Source organism: Mustelus asterias, chromosome 19 (genome assembly GCF_964213995.1).
Source record: "Mustelus asterias chromosome 19, sMusAst1.hap1.1, whole genome shotgun sequence".
NCBI lineage: Eukaryota > Metazoa > Chordata > Chondrichthyes > Carcharhiniformes > Triakidae > Mustelus > Mustelus asterias.
In genome coordinates, this window is record NC_135819.1 from 59028055 (window position 1) to 59051086 (window position 23032).

The 23032-nt window shown below is 41.4% G+C and overlaps 2 protein-coding genes across 3 annotated transcripts in view; one reads left to right on the top strand and one right to left on the bottom strand.

The window, feature by feature from the left end:
* ccdc146 (coiled-coil domain containing 146) overlaps positions 1 to 23032 on the bottom strand; it is a 127390-nt gene that overhangs the window by 93951 nt on the left and 10407 nt on the right. The window lies entirely within an intron of this gene.
* Positions 15230 to 21814, top strand: fgl2a (fibrinogen-like 2a). Its single transcript, XM_078235605.1, has 2 exons — positions 15230 to 15939; positions 18183 to 21814. The coding sequence occupies exons 1-2, from the start codon at positions 15345 to 15347 to the stop codon at positions 18887 to 18889; spliced, it is 1302 nt and encodes a 433-aa protein (XP_078091731.1). The 5' UTR covers positions 15230 to 15344; the 3' UTR covers positions 18890 to 21814.

Genomic DNA, 23032 nt, shown 5'->3' on the forward strand with positions numbered 1-23032 from the left:
ACATCCCCCTTTATTCTCAGAAGGAAACTTTCCTCCCTTCGTGTGGTATAACTACTTGTAATACAATCTTTATTTGCTATCTCATCTCCCCCATCTCAATACTCTGACTTTATAAATTCAAACAGTCTTGAGATTTGATGGTTCCTCAACATCTTGTGTGTCATGTTTGGATGAATGATATTAGTACTCTGTGTTTCTGACATTTGGATTTCTCCATTTGATTCGCTTTTTGTGCTCTTTCGTGTTACATTTCTCTGTTAATAACTTGTTTTTTTTCAGTTTGTCTCATTCCTTCTGAAGAGAATTGGCACTCTGTTCATTATTGGAGTGGACTCTTATATTCTTTTTCCATGGTTTCTGCCATATTCTTACCAGATGTATACATTTCCCATTTTGATTAATTTCACAAATTCAGCCAAACATTCGTTTGCTGTTGTATGATCAAATTTATAATCAAAGTAAGCTTATGAATCTTTTCATTTGGCTCAACATTTTCTGCTTCCAGTTCCTTCAGTGTCAGATTTACATTTTTCAATCTTATTTCTGTCTTTCCTTCCGCTGTCTGCAGCATAACTTTGTTCTTGTCCTTCATTTTGGTTTCACTGTTGGCCAGGTCTGTCTCTGATGAAACCTTAACTTGTTTTAATTCTGTAATTGTGCTACTCATGGCATAATTACCATTTGCAGCCTGGAAGTTCTATGGCCTTTTCTCCTTCATTTTCATTTCGCTGGTTCTTTAGCTCTTCACTTTGTTTCTTGTAGCTTTCAGATTCTTCCTGGAATATTGCACATTCCTGAGTCCTCTCTGCCGACTGGTTCTTCCATTTGTTCAGAGTGATGTTAAATTCACTTTGCTTCTCTTCATAATTTTCCAGTGGAACAGACTTTGACGTGAGGGATTCTTGTAGCTTGTGAAAGTCTTTCAACAGGTTTTCCTTCACTTTGTGAAGCTTGCTTGCTTTGCCTTGGGCTTTCTTGTAATTCAGTAGAGTATCCTCAAATTTCTTCTGCTGTGCTTCCATTATGTTGTTTAAGACAGTCTTCATTTCTTCATGTTGCTAAATGGTTATGCATTCCTTTTGCATTTGATCTTGAAGGAAAATTAGTTTTTTTAATTGTTTATTTTCTTGTTGGCCTCTTGCCAACTCACTCTGGGGTTCAGTGTATTGTTTCATTGCTACTGATGGATCCAACTCAGCTTTTTTAGGAATAATATTTAATGTCCTTTTTAGCTCCCCATGTTTTTCCATGGCTACATACGGATTCTTCATGAGTCTTTGAGTGTCACAACTTCTCTGTGTGCCTTTGCTACCTATTGTTTTCCCTCTGGTTGAGTTTTCTTAACTCCTGCTTTGACTTGCCAACTATGGAATTGAAGGTTGTTTTGTTTCTGAAATTTGTTCAGATCTCAAACAGGTTGATTCATTGAAGATTTCAGTTTATTGTGCGTCTTTAAAGATAAATTTGAATCTTGCCCTTCAAATCTTCCAGTTCAGCTCTGATGTGAATATTTTCTTGTAGAACTGCTTCATTTTCAAAAATCCTTTTGGCTGCTTCTCAGCAATTTCTTTCTTCAGCGTTAATCTCTTCGGCTAGTGCATTTCGTTGCATTACGTGGTTGGCAACCATCTGGTGATTTACTTTAATATCATCTCCCTCGCTCCGGTGATTTGTTTCTCTCATTACTCTGCAGCTTTTCTTTTTAAATTTTAGACTTTGTTTTATAAGCTTCAGCCCGGTCACCATGTGCTTTGGTGCCTGCTGTAGACTATTTCTACCACTCTCTTTCAGCTGCCCTCTGAGGGACTGCCACCTAGTCTATAACATAAGTACAGTTTTCTCTTTGCATTTTGTTCATCTATTTTTGTGATGTGACCAGTTTTTTTACTCTGTGCCACTTGGGGTCTTGCAATGGACCTCCACTCACTCTAGTGGATTCATCAATTTCTAAGTCTGTAGTGAAGTTTCTTCAATTATTTCATTAATTTTCCTTCTTAGTCTCTTGTTTCTTAGTCCTTGTTTCTCTAGTCTAGCTTCAGCTGCTTTTAAATTTTCATATCTTGGGATTCTATCTGGCTTAATTTGTTTAAAATGCCACCTTTCATTTCATCACTGCCACCATGTTGTGTTCTGGATTCATTTGATGTCTCAATGATGAGAACTTTGTTCAATATTTGAACCTGAACTATTTACTGTTAACCTTAAATTATGTACAGATCCCTGTTACTGCCATGCATAGTGCTGCTTTCTCCATGCAGGCTGCTTCCAGAGTGTTTTCTCGAGTCCATTACTACATGGCTCTACACATCATACCACGGGCAGTGCTATTCTCCAGCCTCACATTAAGCTTTGCTCTGCTGAGAACCTTTACATTACAGTGGAATGCAGGCACACAACATTGACCACATCTCCCATCCTTGGTGGTAAAACTTCTGTCCTATGTTTTCCTAATTAAATATAATTGGAATAGGTCTGTGCTGCTTACATATAGGTGGTAGCAGCTTACGCGACAGAAAAGAAGGGTGGAGAGGAGGTAATGCTGCAGAGTGTATTCCCAAACAGTTTTCCAACATTATCTCCAAGATACTCTCAAAAGCCAGGTGGAGGGACTGGAAATCTTAAGCCTGTGTATGAATTAAGATTACTGAATAGTTTATTTTATTTATTAATGTCACAAGTCGGCTTACATTAACCTGCAATGAAGTTACTGTGAAAATCCCCTAGTCGCCACACTCCGTCGCCTGTTCAGGTACACTGAGGGAGAATTTAGCATGGCCAATGCACCTAACCAGCACATCTTTCGGACTATGGGAGGAAACCGGAGCACCCAGAAGAAACCTACGCAGCCACAGGGAGAACATGCAGGCTCTGCACAGACAGTGACCCAAGCCAGGAATCGAACCCCAGTCCCTGGCACTGTGCCATCGATAGCTTATAATAGTGCTGGTTAGGTGCATTGGCCATGCTAATTTCTCCCTCAGTGTACCTGAACAGGCGCCAGAGTGTGGCGACTAGGGGAATTTCACAGTAATCTCATTGCAGTGTTAAAAGCAAAAATAGAACCTCTTTATTAATTTTCTACCACAGGTTAACGTGTCTGAATGGCGTATCATTTTGCACTATTGTACGATTTTTCTCCTTAAGGATAAACACATTTTGGAGCACACTATTTCTTCAATTCCATTGTTTAAATGACCAGCCACAAATCTGTCCAAGAGCAGAAAGCTCCATTTGTTCAGCTTGAAAATGTCAGAAGTTCATAACATTGCTTTGGCATAATGACATAAAGAGCAAATTTATCTCCATAATTCTGAAAAAAAACTCAAATTGCTTTACAGGAAGTAACAGCATGACCTGACTTACATACTGCCATCATAGAAATTAATGCTTGTGGCATTTGGAATTAATGTTTATATCCAGACATCCAGGAAGACTAGGTTTTCCAAAGAGCTAGCTGTCATGGGGAAAGCGACAATGGTCTCTTGGCCTGTACTGAACGAGTTGAAAATATAGGATCCACTTGAAAATTAAAATATATCAAATATTATACTTTGTTTTCTGTCTTCCAAAGTATATTTGAATATGTCCAGTGTAACATTGTTTGGATGATGAAGTCTCTTCTGGCACAAAAAAAGGCTCACTTTCAAAACTGTCAGTTATATTCTATTCTGGGATTGTAATAAACAGAAAGTAATTGTTTTGTATAATAACAAAAAGCATTAGGAAGCCATGGAAGCTTCTTTCCTCCCCATGTTCTGTTTTAAAGTATTGAAGCCCTTAATGAACATATGGGGTTTATTTTTAAGTTGTCAGTTCAAAAAGAACTTGCATTCCTTTAATTCACTCGAACAGAGTACTTGGCATCGCACTCATTCGCTGAGTCGACACTGAGTTGGAGGGGAAGGGGAGGAGGGTTAGGAGTAGGCAAAGTGGTCGAAGAAATAGCTGCTGAGGTTAGAGCAGAGAATGAGAAACGGGGTGGTGTTAAAACTGTTGGATATGTTCAGACACATGTGACTGGGACTCATTTCAAAGATAGAAAAAGCCATGCATTTGTAAGCAAGGATAAAAATCTTCATCAACTCCCTGGAACTCAGGGCCAAATGAGATTTGAGAATGCGGGCCCTGGTGTGGGTGTGAGGAGACAGGCCATAATATTTTTCAATGTTGATGATTTGTAGTTTATGGATGGTAAATGTCGAGAGACTAGCAAGACAAATGCTGGAACAATGGAGTGATGAGATAATAAAAGCACGGATCAGGATTGTTCTGTTTTCCTGACTGCATGTGCAGTTCCCATTAAGGCCAGCTAGGATTCCCATGCGCTGATCTTTTAAGCCAAAAATGTATTTTTCAATCACATTCTGGAAAGCTTTTTGTTGATTATTGGATGTGAGCATCACTGACAATTGCCCTCAAGAAGATGGTGGTGTACTGCTTTTTGAACAGCAGCAGTCCATGTGATGTAGGGAGTTATTAGGAAGGGAGTTCCAGGACTCAGACCCAGCAACAGTGAAGGAATGGGGTGGCACTGTTGCTAGCACTGCTGTCCCACACGCCAGGGACCTGGGTTCAATTACGGCCACGGGTCACTGTCAGTGTGGAGTTTGCACATTCTCCCCGCGTCTGCGTGGGTTTCCTCCAGATACGCCAGTTTCCTCCCATTGACCAAAGATGTGCAGGTCAGGTTGATTGGCCATGCTCAACTGCCCCTGTCAGGAGGATTAGTAGGGGTTACGGGGATAGGGCCTGGGTGAGATTGTTGTCGGTGCAGGCTCAATGGGCCAAATGGCCTCTTTCTGCACTGTAGGGATTCGATGATTCTATGATAGTTGTGTCAGGATAGTGAGGAACCTTGAAGGTGATCCCAAACGTATGCTGCCCTTGTCCTTCTAGGTGGTAGGTAGGTCATGGGTTTGGGAGACTATGTGGCAATGTTTTTGGGACTACCGCAGTGATGTTCTGGGGTTGAGATGATTGACATGAACAACCACAATGATCTTTCTTTGTGCTAGGAGTGACTCCATCCAGTAGGGAGCTTTCCCCATGATTCCCATTCTCAATTTCACCAGGGGTCCTTGATGCCACACTTAGTCAAATACTACCTTGATGTCAAAGGCACTCATTCTCACCTCACCTCTAGAATTCAGTTTTTTTGTCTATGTTTGGACCAAGGCTATAATGAGGTCTGAAGTCGAATAGCCCTTGCAGAACTCAATCTGAGCATTGGTGAGCAGGTTGTTGTTGAGTGTCACTTGATAGCAGTGTCAAACACATCCATCACTTTGCTGATGATTGAGAGTAGGCTGATGGGGCAATATTGGCCAGATTGGATTTTTTTCTTTCATGGGATGTGAGCGTCGCTGGCAGGCCAGCACTTACTGCCCATTCCTAACTGTCCTTGAACTGAGTGGCTTGCTAGACCATTTTACAGGGCAGTTAAGAATCAACCACATTGCTGTAGATCTGGAGTCACACACAAGATGGACTGGGTAAGGATGGCAGATTTCCTTCCCAAAAAGACATTAGTGAACCAAATGGGTTTTCATGACAATTGACAATAGTTGTAAGTTGGCTTAAACACTTTGACATTTGATAAGGCCTGATAGCAGGTATGGGGACCATGATGCGCAATTACTCCATGCCAGTTGCAAGTGATGCATGCAGCATGCAAACTTCATGCTGTCCGCCCATCTCCATGATTGAAGTGTGCAGCCCAGTGCTAAATACACTGCTGAGTAGCTGCATGTTCAGCAGAGGCCGAAATTCATACAGGGTTAGCATCAATTAAAATTAAATTATTTGCTTGTACTTAGAAATATTAATTCAAGAAACAATCCTTTACAAATATGGTCAAGTTGAAATGTGTTGGGAAACATCCAGGCTGACTCTTCACCTTTTCATTTCATATCAAAGAGCCAGAAGGTATGTTTCTAGGGTGAAGATCGAATTCTGGGAAAATGCCAGTTCAATTCCTTTAATGATCATAAATCTAAATATTTAGACTTGTGTGCTTGAGTTATTTTCAGTACTTTGTGTAATGAATTAAACTTAAGTATTTTTGAGTGAAGAGAATGGAGCAGATAGATTTCCATAAAAGGATTCAGCAAAATTGATTAAACAAATGCCAAATAATATGAGGCTATCTTTCAATTGTCAAAGTTTTCAACAGAGTACAGAGAGTTCTGTGATGGGGTGGGGTGAGAGACACTGGGGAATCATACAATCCTACAGTGCAGAAGGAGGCCATTTGGCTCATCGAGTCTGCACCGACCACAATCCCACCCAGGCCCTATTCCCATAACCCCATGCATTTACCCCAGCTACCCCCCCTGACACTGAGAGGCAATTTGGCATGGCCAATCCACCTCACCTGCATATCTTTGGACTGTGGGAAGAAACTGGAGCGCCCGGAGGAAACCCATGCAGACATGGGGAGAATGTGCAAACTCTACACAGACAGTGACCCAAGCCAGGATTCAAACCTGGGATTCTGGCGCTGTGAGTCAGCAGTGCTAACCACTATGTCACAGTGCTGCCCTGAGAGGATCAAAAATGTATTTTATAACTGTGTTGAAGAAGAATGGAAGCCAGAATGTATAATCAAAGCAGCACTCTTTGAATTTGTTTAAGAACAAATAACTATGGCTGGTTGCTAGATAAAAGTGATTTGAATCTTGTCTTTTACAAAGAGGGTGAAGTAAAGGGCCCATTTTGGTGTATACTCCTTCCTGCAGTAAATGGATGATAGTTATGGCGAGTAAATTATCTCATTGCAGTTGAGATTCTCTCACATTCCAGGATGTATCGCCAATGACTTTGTATTCAGCAATGGGATTTAACCTAAAAGGCTCAATGAAGTAACACAATGAGGTAGATTCTTCAACTTGTGTCCAGGCATAAAGCTATTGTGAATCATCTGCCTTTCATTAAAACTACTTCATTTTCATTTTGGAGCAATCTGTAAGCCCAGTTTTGAAAATCTACCCAATTATTTCAACAAAATTCTTTCCGATTACAGTAAAACTCAGGCAATATCAAATTGTTTTGTTTGTAGAAAGAAACCAAAGCAATGTTTTCATCAAAGAATTTGTATCAGATGGTTCTATTCATTGTTTAAAGTGCTTAAGAGATCTTGAGATATCTCAAAAAACATCATTGGGGGCTTTCTTCTTTAAACTAATGTCATCATTTTTGGTTGTCGTTCATAAACCACAAGACACAAAATTGCTTGTTTCATTAAATATTTGAATGCCTGGAAATTGTTAGTTCCCTATATATTTTCTCGGTTTGAAACATGATGAAAAAAAAATTCTAAATGTGGCTTAGCAAATTTGTGACTGGGTGGGACTTAACCCATTAAGTAATTAGTTTACTTTTGTGCAGGGCTTGCTAAGTTGTACACTTGCACCTATGTTTCTCTAAGATTATAGAATTTTTAGTTAACATAGAATGCCCACAGTACAGAAGGAGGCCATTTGGCCCATAGAGTCTGCACCGACTCTTCAAAAGAGCATCTTAAACAGGCTCACCCCTTGCACTATTTCCATAATTCTGCACATTTACCATGGCTAATCCACATAACCTAAATATCTTTGAACACTAAGGGACACATTAGCACGGCCAATCCACCTAATCTGCACATGTTTGGACTTGGAAACTCCCCTGAAGGAGATAACAAGCAGATGAAGGAAGAAATTAAGTTATTCTGTCAAATCAGTTCACACTTGTGCATTTCTTAGCAGCCAGTTAAACAGTGACAACAGTAAAGGCCTAAGAAGCAAGTTATATGTCTGCCTTTTCAGTCATAGGAATATTGCTTGATCCCTGAGAAGGAGGAATCAAAAAGCACAAATGTGTGCTGAGAAAAATGCACCTCTTCACAGCAGGAGACCCAAAGCAGGCCGGGCACCCTGGGTCTCGACCCTCTAGTGGACATCTGCCAAAGTCAACAAAGACAACAGGACATAGCAGTTAACGTCTGCCTCCAAGTCTTCTGAGGATGTTGACGATGCACCAAGACCTAGTGGTTGGGTTATTAAAATTAAGAAACTTTGACATCACTTCTGAGTCATGGGTTTTCGATCGCTGTAAATTTCATGTACCTTTGTAAATACGTTTGCTGTTCATGAGAATGGTCTCGTCATTTGAAAGCATTTGGTATATGCATCGATGTGCCCTCTTATTGCGAGGTGACCTAAACCACCCTTTGTGAGCCTCACATTCATACAATGTATAGCAAATTCATGATCGTTACTTGACCCTTGTGTTCTGTTAGGGAGATGGGTCAAACTCTTTACTGGAAATGTTTGCAAAATACATTAGTAATCTCTACTCCTTAGAAGAGAACATGGTGTTGGGTGTGCTCAATAGCCTTGGAGGGTTAGCTATAATTGTTTCTTCATTGGTGGTGCCAAAGCACAAGAACTGCAGCCATGACGATCTCTCCAACCAAGGTCTGCAAGGTGCAAGTCCCAATACTGTATTTGCTCTCAACGTGACTTTTTGTAAAGGCCTTTCAACGCAATGGAATGGCACTAAGGGACAGGAGGAATATGGCATCACTTTACTCCTCCTGGAACCTGTGGCTATCGGAATGGCATGGGCACATTTTCTCCATGCTTCTTCGATGGCATCCTCACATGTAAGTTCACCATCATCTGTCTTTAGATTCATGCCCAATTTCTGCTCTTACTCATCCAAAGAGCTGTCAGCCTGTCTTCCTCTGGTAAAGGATTACCCCTTTAAAGCACCAGATTGTGAAGAGTGCCACAGACCACGTTTATGCAAGACACCCTCTGTGGAGAGTACTGCAGAGCCCCACCTGAGCAGTCCAAACATTGGAAGCCAAATGTCTGTTCGATGATCAATTGTGTCAAGCTGTAACGCCACATTATACCGCTCTTCCCCTGTATTTGCTGAGGCCCTCTCTATATGTGAGGTACCTGGAAGTGACTCAGGAGACATGTCAACTCTAAAGGTACCTGGCATAAATGTGCTTCTGATGATTGTACACCAGTTGAACATTCAAAGAATGGAACCCTTTCCTGTTCATGAACATCAGCGGCTGCTGACATGGAGCTCTCAAAGCCACATCTGTGCAATCAATTGTGCTCTGTACGTTAGGGAATCCTGAAATAGTTGCAAAGCCCAGATATCTTACAGTCTGGCTAGCTTTATCAAGTGTGAACTTCACATAATGATGGCCTTACTGTAGAAGACATCTGTCTCCTGCTTGATAAATGTATGCATTGAGAACTGTGGTCCCCTGTGGATCCCTGCAATGATCTGCAGGCACAATGGTGACCTTCAGGGGATGTCCTCCCTGTTCACGATGCGTTAGATTCTCCTACAAAATATGGCAGATATGATCCACCACAGCTTCTGACAAGTGTGGACGTGATGGCCATTGTCTTTCCTCATCTCCAGATAGGAAAATTTTTGTTGGTAGATCCTTGGTCATGTGAGTCGCCTCTATGGGATGGTTCAAACCTCCTCATACTTTGGGTCTTGCTGGGGCTCCCCTAGCCTTGGACCTCAGGTCGGGCTTCCGCTCAAAGTTGTATTGGCGGTGCCAGGCCCTTCTCCCCCTCAATTGGATCACAGCCATCAAGTAGGCAGCATTGAGCTCAGGCCACATTATTCAATCCTCCTTCTCTTTGGGTCCTGATAGATGCAACAAATTAATGAATACTGGGCAAATATAGTCGACCTCCCACTCAAACAGCAACTGCCGTGCCCCTGGGGCTGCATCTGTCCTATTAGCTTTTTGCTTGTAACTGAGGCATGAACTAACAGATCCAAGTGACCAAGATGCCAATCCTGATACTCGACATCTATCCCACAGTGGTTTGGACATATTCATTAAATATCTCACCTTACCAAAGGCACTCCTGCAATCTCTGATCTGGTATGTTGATTAAGCTCAATTTGCACTTCAACAATGACTGGATGCCCTTTGGGCAGTTACACATGGCAATTGGAAAAAGCACATTACAGACTTCCATTGATGATCCGGCAGATATTTAGCAGCTGTATTTCCTTACTAGTTGCTCTCTCTGTTAATGTTCAAATGAAGCAACTGTATTGGGAAGCCAATGACTCCTGCAGTCTTTCATTAAAGCATGCTAAAAGCCAGTGCTCTGACGAAGGGTCATTCTGGCTCGACATGTTAGCTCTATTCCCTCTCCGCAGATGCTGCCAGACCTGCTGAGTTTCTGTAACATTTTCCATTTTTCTCTAAAAGATAGTGGCTCCAATTGCACCTTCTCGAGGAAGTCTTCCTCTTTTCTCTTAGCACTGACTCTATTTCAATGTTGTGACTCAAAGCAAATTGAGGGTGCCTCCTGAAACGGCCTCTTAGTCCCGTCGTGGGCAACTCCCACACTGCCTTAGACCCATCCTGTGCAAATTATTTTCCAGTTTCAATTTTAAACTGCGCAATAACTTCAGGGTTTCAATATAGTGGTGTTGTACTTTTTACTTTGAGCCCTGCTTTGACTCTCCTCCTTGTTACTGTTTGGGTCTCTCTATGATGTGCAGCTAGACATCCTTCCAGTTATTCTCCAGCCTCCCCCAGTAACCTTGGATCCCATTGTCATTGTGGTTGACATACCAGCCCTCCCCACTGAACCCGTCGCTGTTGAGGTCCCCATATCTCATGTGGAATCTGTGCAACCTGTTCTTCATGTCCACCACCTCCATGAGTCTCTGTGCAACCCTTTCCCCTGCGGTCACACTCACACAATTACAACCTCCCTCCTATTCCAGAGCCTGTGTGCATTCTCTCCCATTCATACAATTCAATTTCTACCCACCTGCTTCTTGGTGTGCATTCTAATCTTCCATGTCAGGGTACCACTTCCCCACCCTTGGTCTTCTCTCTACCTGCCATCATCCCCACGTCCCTCCACCTCCCCCATACCCCATTGTCCTCCATGTTTCAGTCATCCTCCCCCATCCCTCCCCCAACCTCTCCAGTTGTAATGTTATTCTCTGTTTCAGAGTGCAGCCCAGCCCTGACATTGTCCTCCAGAGTATGGAGGCACCCACCTTGAGCAGACCAAACCTACACCCCACCAGTGTGGCATCACACTGGCATTGCTGAGAAACCAGAGCAGCACTGTTGCAGGTAGGCTTTAAATGTCGTATTCACTTTGAAGTCACATGTCAAGTGATTTATATCTGGTTGTGATTTAGACTGGTTTAATTTCAATGGCATAGCATGTAATAAGGAGGTGGAAGCCAGATTCCAACAAGCAGCATTTTTAATGATTATTGTTATGGTACTATGCTATTTTGATGTATTTTATGTGTAAGGTGGGTTTGTTTTAAGAGAGAGTGTTTTGTTACAAGAGTCAATTTGCCTGGTAAACATGCAGCAGATGCTAAGAATGTAGACTAATTGATTTTAGTTAGAATGTGTTACCATGTAGAGTTAATGGACCTTTTGTTTATTTAGGTTCTCCTGGGGTTTCAGAATAGAGTTTTGATTAAGTTGATTAACAGAGAGAGTCATGTGATGCTTGAAGGAAAGAAAAGGTTTCAGTTTCATTTTAAAATATAAGCAGTCGCTGCCTGGACTGCCAGAAGAAAGCAGTGGCTCTCTCTCTGAAAATACCTCTCTGAGAGCTCCAGGGCTGGTAATTTACAACACAGCAAATATGCCTGTGCTTTGCTAACAAATTTTAAAGAGGGGGTTTAAGTCTTTTAGAGGAATATTGCTTGAATTGGAACTTAATGATAAACTTGTATCTTGTCATGCTTAGGTATTGTTCAATTTTAATGGTTAAGCTAATTAATTTGTTAGAGTTAAACTGTATTGTTAAATAAATTTTGTTTTGATAAAAGCTTCTAGTTTGTCAGTAGAATTGTGCCTGGAGTGAAACAACTTATCCTCACGCTAATGCCAAAATAGAAAATTGTTGGGGTCGAGTCTGACTTCATAATATCATAGAAATCATAGAAACTCTACAGTACAGAAAGAGGCCACTTGGCCCATCGAGTCTGCACCGACCACAATCCCACCCAGGCCCTACCCCCATATCCCTACACATTTACCCGCTAACCCCTCTAACCTACGCATCTCAGGACACTAAGGGGCAATTTTTAGCATGGCCAATCAACCTAACCCGCACATCTTTGGACTGTGGGAGGAAACCGGAGCACCCGGAGGAAACCCATGCAGACACGAGGAGAATGTGCAAACTCCACACAGACAGTGACCCGAGCCGGGAATCGAACCCAGGTCCCTGGAGCTGTGAAGCAGCAGTGCTAACCACTGTGCTACTTTGGGGTTTCTGATCAGATACCCTAACAATATTCATGGCATGGTAACGTATGCGAATGGCATTCCCAACATGAATCAGCAGGACACCCGACCAGCCATCAGTCTGCCATGGAAGTGATAAGGGGAAAATTCTTAACTGATTTCCTGTTGGCAGGAATCCAACTTTTGGCCTCTCTCTGAATTTGCTGCTCCTGCCTGCCACGCAACCTGTCGCTGGCAGGACTGGAAAATGATGCCCTATATCTCTGTTTATGGATCTAGCCTCTGTCTTCTTCAGCCTGCCTGTATTATCCCACTGGAATCATCATCATCTATTCAGTTTATGAGATTTGTTTCTCCTCATAGGTTTTGGTTCAATCGCAGTTTCAGTCTTAATTTTTTCAGAAACTGGAAGGATCAGTTTCTTTTCTTAGTTTCCCTTTTCAAAGAACAAAGAACAAAGAACAATACAGCACAGGAACAGGCCCTTCGGCCCTCCAAGCCCACGCCGCTCCCCGGTCCAAGATTGAATCCTGAATCCAGGATCCCCACCCAATTTTCCAGCCTATCTACATACTAATATCCTATCCACCGAGCTGTCCCTCACAGCTACGATGCTTTGTTCATCACAACCTAGTAACTCACCCCCACCCCCCCATTCCAGACCATGTGATCTCCAGGGAGAGGCGAAAACCCAGAGTGAAAACCCCAGGGCCAATATGGGGAAAAAAAATCTGGGAAATTCCTCTCCGACCCCCTGAGGCGATCGAAACGAGTCCAGGAGATCACACTGGCCCTGATCGGAAAATGCTTCCCAACCCTATTCATTTCCACTTCCACGAACACCATATGAATTCCCTGCCCCCGAGACAGGTTCCCAACTATCCGCAGTCTCGCTCTGTACTGGCACCAGCAAGATGATCATAGAATGAAGCCTTGAAACGAGAAACAAAGAATAATTAGCTCGCGCCGCTCCCTGGTCCAAACTAGACCACTCTTTTGTATCCCTCCATTCCCACTCCGTTCATATAGCTGTCTAGATAAGTCTTAAACGTTCCCAGTGTGTCCGCCTCCACCACCTTGCCCGGCAACCCATTCCAGGCCCCCACGACCCTCTGTGTAAAATATGTCCTTCTGATATCTGTGTTAAACTCCCCCCCTTCACCTTGAACCTATGACCCCTCGTGAACGTCACCACCGACCCGGGGAAAAGCTTCCCACCGTTCACCCTATCTATGCCTTTCATAATTTTATACACCTCTATTAAGACTCCCCTCATCCTCCGTCTTTCCAGGGAGAACAACCCCAGTCTACCCAATCTCTCCTCATAACCAAGCCCCTCCATACCAGGCAACATCCTGGTAAACCTCCTCTGTACTCTCTCCAAAGCCTCCACGTCCTTCTGGTAGTGTGGCGACCAGAACTGGACGCAGTATTCCAAATGCGGCCGAACCAACGTTCTATACATCTGCAACATCAGACCCCAACTTTTATACTCTATGCCCCGTCCTATAAAGGCAAGCATGCCATATGCCTTCTTCACCACCTTCTCCACCTGTGACGTCACCTTCAAAGATCTGTGGACTTGCACACCCAGGTCCCTCTGCGTCTCTACACCCTTTATGGTTCTTCCATTTATCGTGTAGCTCCTCCCTACATTATTCCCACCAAAATGCATCACTTCGCATTTATCAGGATTGAACTCCATCTGCCATTTCCTTGCCCAAATTTCCAGCCTATCTATATCCTTCTGTAGCCTCTGACAATGTTCCTCACTATCTGCAAGTCCTGCCAGTTTTGTGTCGTCCGCAAACTTACTGATCACCCCAGTTACTCCTTCTTCCAGATCATTTATATAAATCACAAACAGCAGAGGTCCCAATACAGAGCCCTGCGGAACACCACTAGTCACAGGCCTCCAGCCGGAAAAAGACCCTTCCACTACCACCCTCTGTCTTCTATGACCAAGCCAGTTCTCCACCCATCTAGCCACCTCCCCCTTTATCCCTTTATTTTCAGTTAGGGACTTGTTTATTAGTAACATGCTTCCCATCAGAAATCATAGAATGCAAGCAGATAAGTGTACTGAAAATCAGCGAATTGTGAATGGTAACAGCACAGAAGGAGGCCATTCAGGCCATAGTGTTTGTGCCAGTTCAATGCAAGAGTAACTCACCTAGTCCCACCCACTTGCCTTTTCCCCAGAGCCCTGCAATTTCTTTTTCTCTCCAAACAATTATCCAATTCTGTTTCGAAGGTTTCTATAGAATCTGCCTCCATCATACTTCCATGCCATGCATTTCAGATCCTAACCACTCACTGTATAAAGTAACTCTACGTGACTCTATGACCTGAATTTTGCACACATCATGTGTGCACAAATGGCGAGCCCAGAAGCAGCCACACTTTCCACTTCCAGGCACGATCGGAGTCTGAACACGATTTCACTCTGGCTGGCCAATTAAGGGTTGGCCGGCCTGTGTAAATGGGACCAAACAAGAGCAATGGCTCTGAAATGGCTGCACTGGTGTCAAATCAGTATGGCGTCATGATCTGCTTGGTCTGCATACTTGCAGCGTGGTTTATTACTCATGCATTAACGCCCTCGCCAATGTGGTATTTTCACTGTGACTTGACACAGAAGTGTGTGCTTCTGGTATATAAACAATTTTGGACACCAAACAGTACCTTTTGATCCAAATAATGCATGCTACCAATCAGATTCTGTGGCATAGATGTCTGCAACGGGAATGTCCAGTATGCATATTTACAGCAGAAAAATAACAGTGACATTCTGGTAACTCTAAAATGTTACACCATACTGTATTGTAACTGAGGTCATTTTCAAGTTCTGTAGGCAGGCTTAGGAACTGTCAGTATTGAAGACTGACAGATATGATTTCACAACTGAACTGCCCACCTAGAGTAGAATATTAATATCCCTAGCAGCGAATAGCAGCTTGAGCACTAAGTTCCTTGTCAGTCAGTGCTGGGGTACTGACACAGCACAGTGTTACTTTGTAATAGTTATAAAGCATTCTTGCATTTAACTGTTCGTGAAAGATTTGCAGACATAATGAAGACTGCCATTGCATTCCTTCTCCTGAATATTGGATTAATATTATGTTTGGAAGTTCCTGTGGAATATAACAGTACCAGCATATACAAGAATTCCACAGAAAGACATGCAAACGGAGCCTGCGCCATCAAACTGAAGCCCACTGAGTGTGATGATGAAGGTGAAGTCTGTGGTTATCAGGTAAACATCCCACCTCTTACCATTCAGCTACCTAAGCAGACAAAACTCCTCAAAAAGACTGTCAAACAGGTAAAAAGTCTAACAGCAACAGTAAAGAAGATGAAGACTAGGTGGCTGGAAGGAAACCAGAAGAAGTCTTTCATTTATGATCAAGTTACTGGAAGTACAGAAAATGACAAGGACGATGTCAACAGGATAACGGCTTTGGAGAATAAAGTTTCCAAGCTAACAAATTTACTACGGCAAGCCAGAAATCAAATCCATGCGCTTCAGGGTCGTTTGGAAGAGATGACTGTTCTGAATATGGACACCATTTTGCACTACATTAACAATGAGCTTTCAAATATTAAAAACACTGTGGATACGTTGAACAACAAGTGTTATACAACGTGTTCAGCTGTAGGTCAACCAGGTAAGTTAATCAATGGTTGAAAAATAGAACACAAAATAATAAATAATACTTTTTAATGCAATTATAACAGTTGTAATTTTCCACTTTCCATTTACACAAAGTCAGAATTTCTATTGTTATTCAAAATTTTAAATTACCTTTTTCTTTCTAAATAGACATAAACTTGAAATTTTGCAATTATACTTTGATGCACAAGCTAAACAATGCAATATTTAGATTCAAGGTGCTTATCTGTCCTATAAATTGGAAAGCTTTTCACCTAATAAATTGTCAGTATTAACAGGTCACAATTTGAGGCATATTTCAAGTTAAAATCCCTCTCGATTTTAAAGCAATAGTAAGACCATATTTAAAATGTGGTGATATGTGTTTTTGCAAAATACTTACCATTGCAAGTTGTTATTTTTAAACAGTTGTTATAAAGTTATCCACAGATTTAAAAGTCTAATGTGATGTATTTTCCAATCTTTACTCCCTTTCACTTTTTAAGTAAAGCTTGTTTGGCTGATTGTTCTTTCTGAATAAGTTGCATTCCTAATAAACAGTAGAAATTATCTTGCTAATCTTAAACAATGAAGTGATGAAAAATTAAATATTACAATAATGCATATATTAACCTTAGCTAAAAATTCCACCAACTTGGTTAATTTTAATATCAGTTGTACTGCAGACATTAATAACAAGTACAAGTTAAAGTGAATATTTTTGAATGTAAACATTTTGCACATCATGCTATCCATTTTTAACAATACAACTAAAAATAGAGCAGTCTGAAGAAATGTTGAGGCAAGCTTTTTTCAACCAAATCTTTCTATGTAATTATCTTGCTCTGATCCCTAATTTTCATACACTATACTTTTGCAATGCTGTGATCTATGGCACATTGTCAGTAAAGTGTAAAGGACTAGGTGATCTGAGGGCCTGATTTCAACTCAGAACATGATTCATGTAGACAAGGGTGTCTACATGAATCCTGGGAGATTGAGAGCGAGATAGGTCCTATCAACTCCTACCCAAAACTTCCAGGCAGCATCACAAGTTGGATAGCAGGAGTAAAAATAAATGTAATATAAGCATTTAAAAATAGACCGATGACTAAGAAGGAATAGATATGTACATTGCTTTTGGTGAAGTTATCTGTTAGCAGGCAGTTACTGTAATGTTCAAACTTTTGCTGAGGCATAATCATACACACTCTCTCTTTAAAAATGAAATGCTTCTTCTTCAGATGAACTGTGGAATTAAACTGTTAATATTAAAGAATATTTTGAGGCATAGAAATACCAAATTGCACCCATCACATCCTGTTTACATTTAATTGTGGAGAATGCCTTTGTTGATTTTCCCCACATGCAGTCAATCGTAATCCTATTAAAGAGCCACCCTAATCTTTAAAATGGTTAGCATTTTTTTGTTTTATTTGCAAACATACAAATATTCTGCATTATCGTATTGTAAGTGCATAACTTACTAGTCTCCTCCACAACCGGTAGCACAGTGGTTAGCACTGCTGCTTCACAGCTCCAGGGACCTGGGTTCGATTCCCGGCTTGGGTCACTGTCTGTGTGGAGTTTGCACATTCTCCTCGTGTCTGCATGGGTTTCCTCCGGGTGCTCCGGTTTCCTCCCACAGTCCAAAGATGTGCGGGTTAGGTTGATTGGCCAGGTTAAAAATTGCCCCTTAGAGTCCTGAGATGCGTAGGTTAGAGGGATTAGCAGGTAAATATGTGGGGGTAGGGCCTGGGTGGGATTGTGGTCGGTGCAGACTCGATGGGCTGAATGGCCTCCTTCTGCACTGTAGGGTTTCTATGATTTCTATGACAGCCAAATAATATTTGTCAAACATGTTTTCGTGAATATTATGCTCTTTTAACACCACAGAAATAAGAAATTAATCAACATAATGTTTACTGTACAAATGAATAGCACAGAATTAATTGTTCGTAAAAAACTGAAAAAATATGCAATTTGGCCCTATTTGAGTAATTCATCCTTCCTTGCTTTCCAAATCATTTAATTTTGGGAAGTAGAATTCCTACAATTTAAAACACAACCAAAACACAGATCACTGTCCATTAAGACTTTCTTGGAGAATTTTCTGAGATCTGACTGAGCTGCATTGTATTTAATGTTGTGATAGATTAGCAGTAATATATATGTATTAATAGTTAAAGCTGATATGAATGAATTCATCTTTTGATGCAATAGATGAAGTTGATAACCTAGTTTTATACTTCCTTTCAGTGGGTATACAACGGACACCTCAGGATTGTTCAGACCATTACAAAATAGGACATCAGAAAAGTGGCATCTATGAAATTGCCAGAGGCTCGAATAAAAGTTTTTCAGTTTATTGTGATATGGAAACTCTGAAAGGTGGCTGGACAGTATTGCAGTCTCGCAGAGATGGCAGTGTCCATTTTAATCGCACTTGGGCAGAGTACAAAAACGGTTTTGGAAATCTATCAACAGACTTTTGGTTGGGAAATGACAAAATACACCTTTTGACAAAATCTAAAGACATGATCTTGAGAATTGAATTTGAAGACTGGAATGGCAACCAAAAATATGCCTCATATGATCAGTTCTCAGTTGAAGGTGAAGATCACTATTATCGCCTGACAATTAATGGTTATTCTGGCACAGCTGGTGATGCACTGCATAACGGCAAGAATTATAACCATGATCAAAAATACTTCACCACCAAAGACAAAGATAATGATAATTATGCTTCAGGTAACTGTGGGGCTTATTATAGTTCCGGCTGGTGGTTTGACGCTTGCATGTCTGCCAATCTCAATGGCAAATATTATAAAAAGATGTACAAAGGCATACGAAATGGTATTTTTTGGGGCACTTGGCAAAATGCTGCCACTGGAACTCTGAATAGCTACCGCTATTCTTTTAAGTCAGTAAGAATGCTCACCAGGCCTAAAGCATTTGAGCCATAGGTACATGACGACAATAAAAGTTTCAAAAAGATTATACAAATGCTACTGGAGAGCTTTCTTTATGCACATGCTTAGTCTATAAATATAAATACCCAGCTCTAAGTTTCTATCATTTCACATAAACCCACCACTACTTCTTTGTCAGTCAGAGGTGAGTCAAAGCTTCCTTCAGGCAAACACTGGGAAGATTCAAGCCATCATTTCCGACCTCACTATGAACTTCACTCCTTTACCACCAATTGTATCATTAACTATTGACTCAGGGTGAACCAGATTGGGCAAAATCTTAATGTCCTGCTTGTTCCAGCACTAAGTTTCAACACCCTTATCTGAAGACAGGTCATTGCCATAGAACATAGAACAGTACAGCACAGAACAGGCCCTTCGGCCCACGATGTTGTGCCGAGCTTTATCTGAAACCAAGATCAAGCTATCCCACTCCCTATCACCCTGGTGTGCTCCATGTGCCTATCCAATAACCGCTTAAATGTTCCTAAAGTGTCTGACTCCACTATCACTGCAGGCAGTCCATTCCACACCCCAACCACTCTCTGCGTAAAGAACCTACCTCTGATATCCTTCCTATATCTCCCACCATGAACCCTATAGTTATGCCCCCTTGTAATAGCTCCATCCACCTGAAATGTTAACTCTGTTTCTCTCTCCAGATTCTTCCTGACCTGCTGGGTATTTCCAATTTTTTCTGTTTTTATTTCAGATTTCCAGCATCCGCAGTATTTTGCTTTTGCTTCAAAACCCATTTCATCTTCACCACTGATTCTGCTTATTTCCACCTCTGCTCTAAAATCCAGGCTCTGTTGTCACCAAAAACCTCTTGCATACTTTTGTCATCTCTTGAGTTCAGTTCTTCAATGGCTCCTAGATGATTTCCCATCCTCCAAGTTACAATAATTACAACTCTTCAAAATGCCAACCATTTGTATCAGTTGCACACTAGATACTAATCACCTATCGCTTTGTCCTTGCTGATCTACATTAGTTCCCTCTCCTCATCTTGAGATCCCTCCAGGGCCTTTAACTTAAAGCCTCTCCAACACCTTTCAGTTTTCTGACTAGCCTCCTGTACATTCCTCTGTCACTTTTCCCTCACATTGATTACAGTTTCTTCAGCAGTTTCAGTCATACTCTATGGAACTTACTCCCTGTCTCTTACACACTGTCTCTCAATATCTCTTGTCTTTTAAAATTTCTCAAACCCACGAGGGGATTTTCCAGGTCTGTCCACCGCACGTGCAAATCACATTATGGCGGGAAATTCTTGTGAGAGGGCCATAATGGGATTTGCGATGGGCTGGTGATGTAATTAATGAATGTAAATTAATTGATATCTGATTAAACAGCTTAATGACATATCTTCCAGGAACATCAGATGTTGCCACCTACTGGCGTGACCTAACACCAGCGGGAATCACTACTGCTCTGCAGCAGATGAGATGACCACTCCGGGGCGCGGAGGCCAGTGTAGCCCCTGGGTGGTCAGGGACATGGCTGGGCAGGCCCCCCTTGGCATCCTGGCAGTGCCAATGGTTGGTGGCGGTTCCCACTGGGGCGGGGGGGGGGGGGGGGGGTGCTGTCTCTTCACTTTGACATCAGGATGTTCTTTAAAAAGAGTGCCAGGTCTCTGAGGAAACAGACTTGCTGGGGTCTTTAGGCTCCACCCATCAGCTATGCTGGCATTAAACACATCCCCCTGCTTCTTTTTGTCAAAGTCTCAGAAAATCTGGAGAGAAAACCTGCGTGTTTCTCTGGAGAAAAACATGCCGGTTTTCAGTATGTGGGGAGAAAATCCCTCCCCACATATTTTCAACCAATGTTTTAGTCATCTATGTTTCAACATCTGTTCTATATACCTATGAAAAACATTCTGAAATATTGTGGGTGATTCTCTGGCCCCATGCGCTCATGCACAGATCACGCAGGTGTCACGTGGAGTTGGACAATTGCAAGGGACGAATGGCAGGAACCACCTTTGGAATTCTCCCAGTCCCTGAACATCTGAGAGCAGGAACCACAAATTGCACTGGTTTTCTCGCCCAAAATTTCACTTTTTGGGAAAATTCGACTCATTGAGATATCAATGCAAATTCTTGTAAACAGAGAAGAGAATATGTAAACGAAATATATGTATATGTGGGTGTAAAGTATTTCTAATGGTTATTAGTGTAGTTGAGGGGCAAAAGGTACTGGCCTGTATACCAAACAATGAAATAGAACCCCAAGGTCCAACTTTAGGTATGCCTTGGACCTCAGTTGGGGTGTGGGTTACCAAACCAATTTAAGCCCATAAATGGGTTCAAATGAATTTCTACATCCTCATCTTTTTAAGGAGCTGGATGGAAACAACTGGAGGATATCTATTTTCTATTCCTTTTATAAGCATTTCAGATTTCAGGTAAATAATTATATTGGCTTTTCAATTAGAAATAATTGTTAGAAACTTAGCAAGAATTAGCTTCAGAGATATACTGTAAATGCTGGTTAATCATTTCATAACTTCAATAGCAGTCTTTGAAAGCAGACAAAAGGAATTCATTTAGTAGTGCTATATTAACAAATATTAACATTGATTAGTTTAGCTTTAAGTATATTTTTCTACTAGCCACGCCTAATATTGTATGTTATTGGAATGCTCATCCAATGTTAAACATATTAATTTGCACAAATTACTTAGCAGCTGAATGGTAAGGCCAGAGAATTGTAACACTGTAAGTCTGCCTAATTATTAGAGGAGTGCCATCGAAATAATAAAAATAACTGCACTGTACAATATTGTTTTGAAAGATGTATAAAAAAATAAACTTGGATATTAAGTATTCTCATTAAGATGTATTTATCATAAGCACTGAGACCTGTTCCAACTGTAAAACTGTTCAAAATAAATTTCTATAATAAACCATTCAATATTCAGATAATAGTGTATGGTCTTATTTCATTTACATGGATATTATTTCAGAGCAGTGAGTTCTCCCTGTATCTGAGCCCAATTCCTCCCTCAACTAATACCATCAAAATAAATTAACTAGCTTTTTATTGTCTTTGTGCTCATGATGTGTGTAAAATGGCTGCATATTTCTCTATATAAGTCTTAAAAGATTGAAAAGTAACAGTGAGAGGTGATGGCCGAGTGGTGTTATCGCTGGACTGTTAATCCAGAAACTCAGCTAATGTTCTGGGGACCCGGGTTCGAATCCAGCCACGGCAGATAGTGGAATTTGAATTCAATAAAAAAATCTGATTTAAGAATCTACTGATGATCATGAAACCCATTGTCGATTGTTTATAAAAACACATTTGATTCACTAATGTCCTTCAGGGAAGGAAATCTGCCGTCCTGGTCTGGCCTACACGTGACTCCAGAGCCACAGCAATGTGGTTGATTCTCAACTGCTCTCTGAAATGGCCTAGCCAAGCCACTGAGTTCAAGGGCAATTTGGGATGGGCAATGAATGCTAGCCAGCCACCCTTATCTCATGAATGAATAAAAAATATAAATTCAAAACACAGCATTATTTGTCAATAGATAAGTAGATTTGTAAAGTGATAGGTAGATATAAAGATGAATGATAAAGTTAAGTGGTTGAAGATGGTCTTGCTATAATTAAGGCCACTGGAGTAGAAAAGCTGAAAGAGAACATGGCAATTTTCAGTTTTTCCTCATCTGCAATAAATTGGAATGCTCTTTCCTCCCCCACCCATTATAGATGAACATATGATCTCACTAATATCACTAATTCTCAGAAATGAACTGGCTATAACAGAGGTTCAGGCAAGGTCTCTCCTCCTCCTCTCTCCAGCAGAAGTGAAAATCTGGGATTGATAGAGGGACTGGGAAACCATTCTTTACTGAATTCCCCAGGTCCACCCGCTTTTGATTTTCTTTGGTGGATCTGTCATGAGTTACGCAACTTGATATTCAACTCCTGCTGCTGCAGCATGTGATTTTAAACATTTCCTTTAAGAGAAAGTTGGCCCAATGCTGGTATTCGTAAACATCATCACCCTGTCTTGACCGATGAGATTGTTTACTGATCTTGTTCCCATGATCTGGGCTGTCTTCCACTGCATGTGCTTGTTGAAAGCATTGAGATGGTATCTTGACATCATCCTCTCTCTCCAGCCGTG

Excerpts from the sequence above, each read along its gene's own strand:
- fgl2a (XM_078235605.1), top strand. The coding sequence starts at position 15,345 with ATGAAGACTGCCATTGCATTCCTTCTCCTGAATATTGGATTAATATTA. Across the intron at positions 15,940-18,182 it reads TTCAGCTGTAGGTCAACCAG|TGGGTATACAACGGACACCT; the intron begins GTAAGTTAATCA and ends ACTTCCTTTCAG.